The following is a 13,891-nucleotide window of genomic DNA, read 5'->3' as shown; positions in this document are numbered from 1 at the left end:
GTGGGAGGTAAAGCTAATTTAGTGGACGTGGCTTCAGAAAACCTTCCTGTTTAGGAAGGTTTTTGGCTTCCTTCACTTTGGGACAAAACAGCAATTTCCCAGAGATATATTTTTTAAGGTTTAGTCAACTACACTGGACACAGACAGCAAGTCCTGCTATAAGACGGAGTCAAATAAACAATTGTGGTGAGTTAAATGGTCAACGTTTTTGTCGTTTATTTGGTTTTGATTTCTTACCTCTTTACTAAGTGCACTGCCATTGTGGTATATGTTTTATACTTTGCTTTTGCTATAGCTTGTCGGTGGCACTGCCCCTCTGTTTCTGCATGGAATGCAAACAATGCCACACAAACAGTGTAGCTGCAAATGTTGAAAATGTGTGTATTGCAGTACAGTCCAGTGTCCAATGGCAAATTCAACCTGTGAAAACCTGCTTGTAATATGTTATTGATTGTTTTGAAGTCAATTTCCCACCCACACAAATCAATGGGAAAATGTTAGAGACTAGAGGTCTGTGCAAGTGTTTCTGTGTGTATGTGTTGCGTGGTGAAGAATGTCATTATTCATTGAAAAGCCAGTGCCTGGACTGAGAAAGTTTACTCCCGACCAGGTCTGGCGCACGATTGTTTTAGTTCCTACGTCCGTGGTTCTGTTTAAGCCAGCAAACCTCATGTTCACTTGCTTGCTTATACCAGCAGTTCTCAAAATGTTTCATGTCAAGGACAATGTATTTGGCCATGGACACCTATCTGAAAACATTTTGTGATGTTTTGAAAATAGCAGATCCAGAAGCTCACAAGCTTGTAGATCGGCTATTTTCAAATAGCTCTGTATATTGATGTTAAAGTGGTTAAACTTTTTGATTTATACTGGTTTATTATACTAAATGTCAGTGGTTTAGTATCAGGTTGAGCTTGCACTGACTGCAGTATATGTCCAAACTGTTTAAAAAATACTTGAAATTTGGCATATGCACCATAATTACATTAGATGTTTAAACGCCAATAACTAAATAAGGGGGAAAATGATTTAAAAAAATGATGAGGCAACAGTTATCCTTATTCTTTCTCTGGGTTCACTGTGTTGGTACTTCCTGAGGTGTACACTACTATTACGCCCAATTGATGTTTATTGTAGGCTGGTGTCCCACGCCAAAAATATAGTAGTTCACAAAGAAATCGTTGTTTGACCTTCACTTTCCAAGAAGCTTCCAGGAAGTCCTGTCCTTCCTTAGTGCATGGTAGCTTCCTGATCACTATCAAAGGAGGCTCCCAAATATGTGATTCCTGTTAATCTAGGCCCGGTAACACGACTTCAAAGTAGAAGTGTTATCACAATATATTTAGCCAATTCTCAATGTCTAAATATTGTGACATTTTCTCTAACTTAATCATGCAACACAATAGTGTGCCTCCATGTTATATACAGCAGTGGTTCTCAACCTTCATCGTGTATATACTATACTTCTTATTTATTGATATCACAATGAAAACAATAGCAATAAAGTCCTAGTGTTTTGCCAATTATGTGGGGGCCCACTTGAAATATCCTCACGGCCCGCCAGTGGGTCCAGGCCCACAGCTTGAGAACCGTTGATGATATAGTACAGTACTGTGTAGAGGAGAAATAGAGACCAAACTAACACTTTGACTAAAACACTAAACAGACCAACAAAAAACAACACTTTGAACTTTCGAACTTTCTGCAGCAACACAGGAAGGAAATTATGTGCCGTTTCACCACTAAACCACTTAACCACTTAACCCCAGATGTTTCACAATTATCTGGAAAATAGCCAATCTGGGGTGACCCGGTTGCAGCGGTGGACAGTATCGAAGTACATTTACTTGAGTAAATGTTTCGAACATCTGTACAATATAAATTTGACTGTGCAACTTTCACTTGTAGTTGAGTAATGTTAGAGCAGGAGTATCTATACTTTGACTCAAGTACTGGGGTTGAGGGGTTGTACACCACTGTCCGATAGTTGAATGGTTAGGGCGCATACCATTTCGATTCCTTTCTGGCAGTCTTGCCATATTTTGCGAGAGAAACAAGGTCTATGAAAACAAGCCCAAAAGATTAATAAAAGTTAATATAGCACCAAAATCTGTTATCACTTGAGCCATAGACATCGTCTATTTTTTGAATTTTTTGAATATTTTTGAAACATTTTAACAACACAAATCTCGTATGGGGGGGTCCCTGGCACAAAACCTTTTCAGATGGGATACCTTGGACAAATACATATTAATCTGGGGGTCCTTGACATGAAAATGTTTGAGAAAAACTGGTTTAAACAACATTAGGAAGCAAGCCCAAATAAGCAACTACACTTCAGAAACAAGCCCAAAAAACTGCAACCGGCAACTACTAATATTTACAAGCGACTTTATTGAAAAACAAGCCCAAAGTGGCTTGTATAATAAGCGGACAAGGCAACACTTCTGGCCGTTTGGACCATTTGCTCCATGTCACTCCGCTGCTCTCTCTCCGTGTTTCATGTATCAAAAAAAAACGAAACAAAAAAAGAACGATTTTCTTAACCTATAATGAAAAAAAAAATGGGATGCCGCGGTTAAAGTGGTCAAGGACTGCCATCACTTCTCTCGTCGCTCAGTATACAGTGAATTCCTCTGTGTTTCTGTCTGACGTAGTATGTCTGACTCTGTGCCACTGTTTGTATGTTTATGTCGGACTATGTTTACTCTAATAATCTAAACTCAAATCTAGGTGTGTGTGTGTGTGTGTGTGTGTGTGTGTGTGTGTGTGTGTGTGTGTGTGTGTGTGTGTGTGTGTGTGTGTGTGTGTGTGTGTGTGTGTGTGTGTCACACACACACTATGTTACTGTGTGTGTGTTTGTTTTTGTGCCTTTGTGTAACTCTGTACCCCTGTGAATGTATTGATATTGCATAATGTGAGGCAGGCATGGATGGATGGATGGTTGGGACAGTAGCTGAATGGATAGTGTGCTGAACACGTAATAGCAATGTCCTGGCTTTGAGTTTGGCTACAGCCTACAGAACTGTATTGTCCAGTATGTCTTTCACCTCTCTCGGTGCTGAGCTACATACATTGTTCCATCCACCTATTTAAGGAACCTCTGCGACTACGTGTCTGTCTGACTGTCCTTCGCATATGCTGGGAACCATTTATCCGATCAACGTAGGCATGATTTCAATAGGCAATGCACTAGTTTAAATAAAAGAAATAAATACAATTGCTTCTGTGTGTGTACCCTATGTGTGTGTATGCGGGCATTTGTGCATGCAGAAATGGTGTTCAAATTTGTGGAGGGAAAAGTCAAAGTGCAATCAGTGCTTAAAAGTCTAAATCCCACAGGCTCATCATAAGACGAAGGACATGATGCTCTCTCACGGCCAGACAGAGAAAGCTTTATTGATGGCGTTTCGGCGTCACGACCATCATGATTCATCATCCATTTGACGAAGGTTGAAACCTCATCAGTAAACTGCTGTCCGTTTGGCCTTGAGAGAGTGTGAAAGTGAGTGGAGGCGGCTGCCTTGTTTAATTGTTTACTGTTGTCACCCTCCACAGAAAGCCTCTGATGCTCCCCACCAGCGGCTCTGATGGAGAACAAGACCTGGCCTCATGCAGCAGCTTATGTCCCTCACTACCTCCTGACCAAGGACCCCTTCGCCTCCAAACTCTCCAACGAGGCAGACATCGTAGCAGCCGTGTACATTTGCATCATAGGTCAGTGAACCGGAGCGCCAGCCGTCGACAGAGCGCTGAAAGAGATTTCTGAAGGGTTCTTAAAGGGAGTTCTCTAGTGTTGCACGAACCGTCTGGCCGTGCATGTGGCCACTCAGATATAGAATTAACAAGACTGACGGTAGAATAAGCAATTCAGCTATGTTTTTCTCTGTTTGGTAAAGTCACCAAACTTCACATTTACGTTGCCATAGAAATGGATTGAAAGTTTGATTAGGTTGGGTTCTAGTAGATGTCTAGCAGGCATTGCAACATGGCTACCACTACCTGTCTTTAAAAAGGGTGGGCTGCATATTTGACGTTCTCTGTGGCCGTGTTGGTAATTTTGTATTCATTTAGTTCCAGTAAACTAATTCCAGAGGTCTTTGTAGAAAGGGAGAAGTTGCATATTATGGTGTTGTGTAAACTGATGACTCACAGCGATCAGGCACCAGTTGGCCTTTACAGGCTGTCAGGAGCATATATAGCTGTTGGAGGCTGAGGAGCATAGACAGAGAATTTCTGGAACAGGCAGATGGATCAAAATCTCTATGCGTGTCAAGGGGGATCATGGTGGCATCAACCCAAAATATTTTTTCCCACAAGCCCCATAGTTGGATTGAAGACCATGTTTTCTCTGGGATGTGTTCCGCTTTTAAAGAAGTGGCTCTCAGCTCTCAAAGTTCATGTATCAGGCTTCCACTTAGCGTGGGAAGTACTGGGAACCCTTAACACAAAATGAAAACAAAACAAAGCTGTTTTTTCCTTGAAGAGTTAAAGTATTGTAGTGTTTCATGAAGCAAACTTAACTTAATACTGTATATTTGCTTTTTGCTTTTGCCAATATTTATTAAAGAACAGTTCTACAGGAATGCAAATTCCTGTAGAACTGCATGCAAATAATGACATTACACTTTTTTTGTCTGCAACCATTTTGTCAAATAATAATAATATTATTAATATTATTAATAATAATAATAGCCAAGTGGTTCGGGTGCATACCACATGGGCGCAATGCCCTTAATAGTTAGTCCCCAGTTTGATTACCGTTTGCTGAATATCATTCCCCTATCTCTGCTTTCAAAATGCCCCAAACCATAACTTAAAAATGTGTTAATTAATTAAAATATATTTAATATATATTTAATATGTATTTATACTACTACTACTACTACTACTACTACTACTACTACTACTACTACTACTACTACTACTACTACTACTACTACTACTACTAATAATAATAAAATCTATCTATTGATCAAATAAACTCAAGATAATAGCAGCCATGATGTTGCAGAGCCCTATAATCCTTCCATTAGTGGCTGGCTGAAGCTTGCATTTTCAATGTGCATTTGTACTTAACATGAGATCAGGAAGTTTATACCCTTGGAATTACATTAATACCACACATAATAATACCACCATGGTGGGGTAAGCCTTCACAGACTGATCAGAATTCACAAGAAGGCCATATGGCTTGTGTTTATCTCACCATCAAAGATGTTCTTGTGTTCCTCTCTCGGTGGGGATGCACTATCAAGTACATTTTGTTGTACTTTTTCTTTTATGTTCTTTTTTACAGTATTATAAAGTTATTTTTGACAGAGATGTTTTTTTTCTGGTCTGTTTTGTAAATGTAATTTAATTTAAATACTTTCTCCCCAATTTATTCATTCTGCCAATTTCCATTGAGCAATGCACTACAGCCCCCCACAATTGTACTGGTGACGGTGAGTCTATACTATAGACGACCACATGACTCCACACATGCAATCTTGCCAAAGAACACAATCCCGGCTTCTCAGTCCCAAACATGGCCAATTGTGTGGGTTGGAGTCTAACTCGATCCTCGGAAGAATCCACCACTGTGTTGGGCAAGTTTTTTACTCCTACGCCACCCAAGTGCACCACTTTCTCTGTTCTGTCATAGTTGAACAGTTAAAGTGATGGTAAATTGCAACGTTGGTAGTGTTTTGGGTTGTGACGCACAGTATACTGTAGCTACCTGACCATGATATACTGTAACTCCAAATATCAATCATCTTTATCAATTGCTCCTGTACTCTGTGAGAGGGAGTTGAATGTTGTTTTTTTAGCACATTAACTAGTCCAAATAAAGTGGTTTCAGCCAATATATCAGAAATGAGTCCTGATACTTATTTTTGTTGCCTATTTATACTACTAAATGCATGCCCTACTCATGCATATGAAATGAATGACTAAATGTAATCATCCCACCTGTCACCTCCAGGAAGTCCACAGCCAAAGTATGTTATATATCCTACATATATATATCCTATACAGTACAGATTCAACCTAAATTAATGCAGATCACTGTTAGTTTCTGGCCCATGGGTCTGCCCATCATCAGCGAGGTAGCTGTCCGCCACTACAGGAGGTCTCCTTGTCCCCGAGGATGGACATGAATTATGTAAAAGGACTTACAGTAATGAGCTCTGCTACCTTTACTCTGTACATTATGTCTACCTTTCCCTAATGAATCATTGGCATTCCAAGTTCTGCCAACCTTGGTGAGACCTGAAGACTTTTGTATTCCTCCACAAATCTCTGCAACTGATTAATTACTCCGTGTTTTTCTACTGACTGTTGGCATGGATTATTATTGTTGTTGTAACTGTTGCATTGTACCTCTTGTTGTATCACTGATTGTTATTTTGTGCAGCATTCCTGCACTTGGCACCTCATTACGGGTAGATGTCAGGCAGACTGATAGCACAACCCACAACCACAGCCTCACCTGTGGGAACCCCTTTTAAATGCTTCCACAGCTTTTGTTTGCTATAGGACCTGATGATGTGATTCACATCGAAATGTTATCCCTCTCGGCTGTACTTTGCAGCTTTAAAAAAATGCGGTTAATAGCTCCCGAGTTGCTCCAGTGCCTCCTTATTACCTTTCTGATTATTAAATGTTGAAACCCTAAGAGAGCCTTATTCTGTAGGCCTATGTCCAATTATAGCTTTTCACATCACAAAGTCCCTAAACAAACCCTAAAGCCAGCTTAAGAAATTGAGATGGTTAATTAACTGAAAGGACATACTGACTGCAATGTGTGCTAGCGCGAAGTACAAATTACAACAAACTAGACCATACCCGTCCGGGGATATGAGCACCCAAAGTATGATTTTGGGGACGCACGCGCTTGTTTCACGCAACACGATTTGGCAACCCGGTCGCCAGCGACCACAAACATGCATGGGCACGTACGTGGCTGCGCGCGCGTGCATGCGCACATACGTGGCTGCGCATGCATGCACACTTGGCCACGCATGCGCAGTAACGTGGAAAACTCCGGCCGTAGAATTAAACAGAGGTTCGGAAAAAGGCTATTAAACAGCTCGAATTTGGGTAAAGTGAAAAACGGTGTCGGTGTTCCGTGCACATGCTGATGGTCAATGGCCGTGTGCAAATACAGATCAATTGCTCCAGGCACTGAGGAGAACCGGGCAGAAGAGATTTTGGGGACGCACAGAGCCACAGAGCTTTGTAGAATTATTGGATGATTGGTGGAAAAGGTATCGGAGACTAGTCTCCTAAAAAGGGTTTTGAACACAGTCAGTCAATATTTCATTTTAGAATGAACCTCCTCAATCGCTAGTGATCAAAACATATTTGATAGAGCACACTGGGGGTTCACCTAGTAAGACTGCATACCACATAAATAAGCTATAGTTGTTCTTGCACCTGGCCCGGATTTGTATGCGATCTGAGGCTCTTTGCTGCATGTCATCCCCTCTCTCCCTCCCACCTTTCCTGTGTGTCTCTCTCTCTCTCTCTCTCTCTCTCTCTCTCACAATCAAAAATAACGAAATGTTGAAAAAATTTACTATATAAATAAAATTATATGATAATAAACTAAACATATTTTTTAAATTTCAAAACACACACAGGAGTTTTACTCCAGTGTACACTTTACACCAAGTGTACACTTTGACCCGGTGACCTGGCTGAACATGAAAGTGTCTCACGGAGGCCCCCTACATTTTGATGCGTCTGTTCAGGGAGTGATGAGATGTCTGCGTTTAATTCCTCCTCAGCCATGCCGAATCCTTCACAAAGCCTCCTGTCTGCCTGTGTGCATCCCACTGTTAGCTTCTGCATAAGAACCCACACACATACTGCACTGCGTAGGACATTTGGTTCTCACAGATATGGCAGTAAGAGTACACACACTGAAATAATGTGCTTTGGTGAACATCAAAGCGTTTAGTTCCTGTTACAGAGCTCACTCTCTCTTCCTGTTGGTGTCTGTCTGTCTGTCTGTCTGTCTGTCTTCCTTTGTTTCTCTTCCTCTGTGTGAGTGTCTCTCCTGATCCTCTCCCATCAGCATGGTGGTGCTGATACATCTTTAAAACAATAGTGGCTGTGTTATTTATGTTGTACTGTGCATGGATGACCATAATAAATACTTTAAAACACAAACTGCCCACACACACACACACGCGCGCGCGTACGCACACATGCACGCACACACTCAGACAGTCATATACATACTCATCTATACTGTACACACACACACACACACACACACACACACACACACACACACACACACACACACACACACACACCCATATGCACACTTGGAAAGGTAGCATACTGTACAAGGACTCCTTGTACTCAACTATAAGAGGAAACAGAGCACTAATGTTTCATCTGGTTTGCTAATCACCGGTGCAGTAAGGATGTTAAATATCATACAGTGGAACACTTACCACCCTCTCACTGCCATTGTTTTTAGACAAAAATAGATTTCAGGGCACTTCTTCATAAAGCCAGCTAGGTAGGCGCTCTGCCATAACCATGACATTCACATTACATACATTCTTGAAGAAACAGTCAACTGCCTGTATACAGCCATGTCCAGCATAAAGCATGAAACGTGTTGGCTTGAATGTATTATTACGCTTATTCTCGCTGCTGAAGAATGGCAGAGCTTGCCTATTTTGCATTTCAGACATTTATCCGACACTTTTATCCAAAAGGACTTTGTATTATCACTTATGCCAGACATCAACCACAGAATAAGCATTAATTATAGGATAAACAAAATTACAAGCGGAAATTGTGTAAAAGATGGATAATAAGAAAACATGGGAGAAAAGAGATGCATAACAAGTAGATATGGTATTAAAAAGGGGATATAAATAATTGGCTTTTTTTGGTACTTTATATTTTAACTTATTTCCTAAACGTAGATTTGATTTGTTGTGGCAGTCCCTACGGGAATCTAAATGTGGGTGCATACTTTATATCACACACTTTCACACATCTTCCTTTTTAACCTAAAATGCTCACTATTTCCTTTTTTTTTGGGTGGGGGGGGGATTTCTCCTTTTTATATTGATAGCAACAGTGACAGAGAGACACTGACACTGTGATATTGGGGTGACCCCATAGCCAAATGTTTAGGGCGCATACCACTTGGGTGCAAAATACCTTCTTCAACATGTCCCCGGTTCCGACTCCATTCCCCTGCTCTCTGTCCGCGTTTCACTATTTAATTTTCATATATTTTGTACCCTCAACATTTACTGTCTTACTGTCAGGGTTTGTGATGCTGACGTCATTCTCAACTGAAAAATATGACGCATTGCGTTTATTTATTTTTTCAGTTGAAATCAGTTCTTTCTGGCAAAGTGACACTATCAGAAAATGATTTGCTGTGTTGTTAAAGACAGACAGAGACACATAGAGAGAGGGGGTATAAGAAATTAATTTTGGCTTGGTTTTTCCACTTACATTTTTAGAGATACATTTTCTCTAGGAATTACCATGCCTCCAATACCCCCCATGCCCCCCACACACACACTATAATCAGATGTAAAGGAAGACACTATTGATTGTTTTTCGTTTTTTGCATCTTATGCTAAATTGAAAATTAAATCAATTTAGCATAAGATGCATACAAATGTAGTCCCAATCAGACTTATGATTTATACAGCCGATGAGGAAGATGGCTATGAAACACAAAATTACATTAAGATAGCTGAGGCGTGGGTTTCCAATCCATTTTATTTGGTTATACTATAACCTTCACATATGTATTGCATGAAGGTGAACTGTGGGCAGGCAATGGTATGTTATTATGTCATGTTGGCCTGCCAGTACTGTACTCCTGAAATTACTATCTGTCATTGCTGTGTACAGGCTTTGACTTTTCAAATACATTCTTTTCACCCTCACAACTAAAGACACATTGTTGGAAAGTGAAAAGCAATTTTGTTGTCATTCATGTCAAGTGATGAGAATTGTGCTGTCACATTCAATGAGCTGAAGTTCTTTCCGTTATTGTGATGACAACCGTGTCCATTTGAAATGGCCGTGCAGGCTTCTTTTCTTTCTTTCGTTCTTTCTTTCGTTATTTCTTCTACGCGGCCTTCAAACCAAGTCCTATATTGCGCCGATCAGAGCAATACAATGGTCATGAACAGTTAAACACTGTTGTAACCAGGGTCTCAGAGGCCAAGTACAGCTCATTTTCTACTTGCCCACAGGTCTTGCCCGCAAAGTAAATTGTCCTTTATAACACTACTGCAACGCCCCATATGTGTGCAATTTAGTTTTTTGACTATTCTCTTGTGTGCCTGTGGCCCCCGGGGGGTCACATGGCCCCTGATGTGACTATTCTCATGGCAGACCCCTGAACAGTGTTTTTGCCAAGTTTCGTGTGGATTGGATCAACGGTGTGCCCTTGGCACTCAGGGGCTCCTGGGTGCCACACATGGCCCCCTGGTGTGACTATTCTCATGCCAGACCCCTGAACAGTGTTTTGCCTAGTTTGGTGCAGATTGGAGCAGTGTGGGGGGGGGGGCACTCGTGGTCCCTGGTGTGGCTATTCTGATGGCAGACCCCTGACCAGTTTTTGTGCCAAGTTTGGTGCTGATCGGAGCAACGTTTACGTTTGTGACGTCCACGGTCTACCCATTAGGCAATTTTAATATAGGATAACACATGCAATTGTGACTGATGCACACATCTCTCTCCCTGTGTCCGTCTTTCCTCCCCCCTCTCTCTCTCTCTCTCTCTCTCTCTCTCTCTCTCTCTCGCAGGAATCATGTCTGCCACGGGGAATGGCTATGTCATCTACATGACCATCAGGCGCAAGACCAAGTTAAAGCCTCCGGAGCTCATGACTGTTAACTTAGCCATCTTTGACTTTGGCATATCAGGTACTGTGGTGTAATGTATTAAGCAATATTTTTGTTGCTTAATTTGACTTGATAACTTGATATCAACAATTACAATTCATGTTTTGGAAAGCTCTGATTTGGCGCTGTCCACTGTGCTTTAAGGGAAGGCTCGAACAGCATTCCTGTGTTAGCTGATCTAAGTGAGAGGGAAGAGTTGTAGGGTTGGAGCATTATGTCTTTGTGCATGGTGCATGCCTTTGTTTGCCTTGTAGGCCAACACCTGTGTTTTGTCCAGTGTGTGCGAGCAGCAAAACCAATGAAGCGAATGGAAAAGGGGAGAAGACGTGTACATTTTGGTTGGTTGGAGGTTGAAAACCAAGCGTGCTACAGCATTCTGGATCATTTATGGCAGACCGTGTCTCTTCTTCAGACACTGTGCTGATTAAACGTCAGTCACCTTGCATCTATAAAACATTTTTAAGATGATCTGTGTGCTCCAGGTTTTTCCTTTTTGCTTCATGTTTCATTACAGTATCCTCTCTCCCGTGTTGCCCTACCACCACTTTTCACAGTGCCGTCCATCAAACCTGTTTGAAACCAGGCTTGGGTTGTCAAGCAAAAATGATGTATGAAATTCATTATCCTCAAATTGAATATCGCTGTAAATCCTCCCCCACAACAACTAACAAATAATACCATGAAAGATGCCATGAAAGTCATCCTGACAAGAATGCAAAACTCAACCAATACCAGTGATACATTATGGCCTAATGCAGTGTTTCCCAACCTTTTTGTATTGCTGCTACAATGTTTGAGGAACCGGAACAAAATATTTACTCTCATGTACAAGATGTATCTGAATCTTTGGCCTACAAATACAGTATATAAACTTGGGTCAGTGCAATGAATGGAGGAGTCTGATTTCACCTTCCCAGAGTAAAACGTCTTTGGTACTAAACCCAATATACTTCTAAGAACGCAATATCCAAACATTTAAGACAGCACTCACCAAATAACTTTAAAAAGAAAACAAAAGGACAGTGCCTCAGTTTCACCTATTCAAACTTGTTTTGCTTTGATGTAATAATAAAGAATCCTGAACTTTGAAATTACAAATTAAACTGTTTTGAAATTACAAGCACTTGATCTATATAGAAAAAAATCCAATTGTGTACGTACCACAGATGTGTTAATCTTCACTTCAATATCAATATAAAATTCAACTGAACTGATCTGATCCTGATAGCATTGTTGCGGACGCATGCACAGTTGCGCACCACAGTGAACCAAACCTCTGCGTGTAAATATTAAAGGGATATTTCACTTTCAAAAAAACTTTTGGTAATTTTATTGTCTACTCAGGCCGTTGTGAACCCCCCAGACAGTTTTTAAGTTGCTTTATTCAGTATATAGATATTTGATATTCATTTAATCAGCCACGCCCCCTTCCTATACAAACCCATTGTAACTTCAAACTACATTTTAACCATGTTAGATTCATCAAAAACACTCGTCCTTGGTTCTAGTGACTCATACCGCCCCCCTAATACGCGAGGGGGCCGTGTTTTTTCAATTACTTTTTTCATTTATTTTTAATATTTTTTTTGGAAAATGGAAAAAATAAAGTACAATAAAAAAATTAAATAAAATAAACGAAAATAATTATCTGAAAAACACGGCCCCCTCACGCATTAGGAGGGCGGGGTGAGTCACCAGAACCAAGGACGGGTGTTTTTGATGAATCTAACATGGTTAAAATGAAGTTTGAAGTTACAATGGGTTTGATTAGGAAGGGGGCGTGTCTGTTAAAATGAATATCAAATATCTAAATACTGAATCAAGCAACTTAAAAACTGTCTGGGGGGTTCACAAAGGCCTGAGTAGACGATAAAATGACCAAAAGTTTTTTTGAAAGTGAAATATCCCTTTAAATAAACACAGACAAACAGCGCGGAATATGTTGACACACACACACACTGGAACGATTTAGAAGCACTTTATAAGAAAACTAACACTTATGTTGATTTAACGTTAGTACATGTATTTTATTGGTGGACATGCGTTTGTGGCAGGTTATGGGTCTTTTGGTGGTAACCAGAAGACTCTGCCACACACGCTCGTCCCCATTTTTTTCCCACCGACCGCTCGCTGGTTCTTGTATTCTTGTATTGGTTTTTCATCACCGGATTTGCGCCCGTTCCGACCCACTTTCACCCCTGAGTACCTGCCAGGCGAGTACAGGTGATGGCCCTATGAAGACAAAGACATACTTACATTTGCATTCCTATGGGTGACGGTCGCTTCACTGAATGGTCTCGGTGGTCATTGGCTGTGTGTCCGTGACGGACGATGGCTAAAGCTGTATCTATTGCTCTCAGGGGGCTGGTTGGTTTCGTTTTGTTTCTTCGAAATGTTACACGGCACAGCAAGCAATCTCACACGGCACACTAAAGGGCCGCGGAAAGGCGGTTGGGAAACGCTGGCCTAATGCACCCTGGGTAGATTGCCTGACAACCCCGAAGGAATAGTAACATAGTTACAGAACATGACGTCTACCATTCCCTCAAAAGCTGGAATACCATTGATCATTTACATCACTGAATGATGCTGTGAGAGTAGACGCATCCAATGAATGATAAAAAGAGGATGAAAAGGTTTCACTGCACACCGTTTGGGAAACATACATACATACATACATACTGTACATACATACATACATACATACATACATACATACATACATACATACATACATACATACATACATACATACATACAAACATTCAACACAAATTCCTTACTGAATTCTGTTAGGGATCTGGATGGGTAGGTGGTAGTCACAGTCTGCGGAATCTATGGAAGAACCAGGGAGATTTCCCAGGAGAAGTAGTTGAGACTTGGAGCTCTCTTAGAGCTGGTCAATTGCAAGCCTTCAAAGGCTTTACCTAACAAGAGAATTCCAAGGGTGATAGAAAATCAACTCCGATTGAAGAAGAACAATTATACAATCGACATTCGGA

At 40.9% G+C, this 13,891-nt stretch overlaps 1 protein-coding gene across 1 annotated transcript in view; it reads left to right on the top strand.

Moving 5' to 3' along the window:
- Positions 1 to 13,891, top strand: part of opn5 (opsin 5) — a 49,708-nt gene that overhangs the window by 21,826 nt on the left and 13,991 nt on the right. The window contains exons 2-3 of the mRNA XM_080453127.1: positions 3,559 to 3,717; positions 10,791 to 10,910. Coding sequence (XP_080309253.1) covers positions 3,591 to 3,717; positions 10,791 to 10,910 — 247 coding nt within the window. The 5' untranslated portion in view covers positions 3,559 to 3,590. The remainder of the gene's footprint in view (positions 1 to 3,558; positions 3,718 to 10,790; positions 10,911 to 13,891) is intronic.

Source organism: Gymnoscopelus braueri (assembly GCF_963280865.1).
Source record: "Gymnoscopelus braueri genome assembly, chromosome: 16".
Taxonomy (NCBI): domain Eukaryota; kingdom Metazoa; phylum Chordata; class Actinopteri; order Myctophiformes; family Myctophidae; genus Gymnoscopelus; species Gymnoscopelus braueri.
The sequence above is the reverse complement of the archived record's forward strand: the minus strand, read 5'-3'. Positions and strand labels throughout refer to the sequence as shown.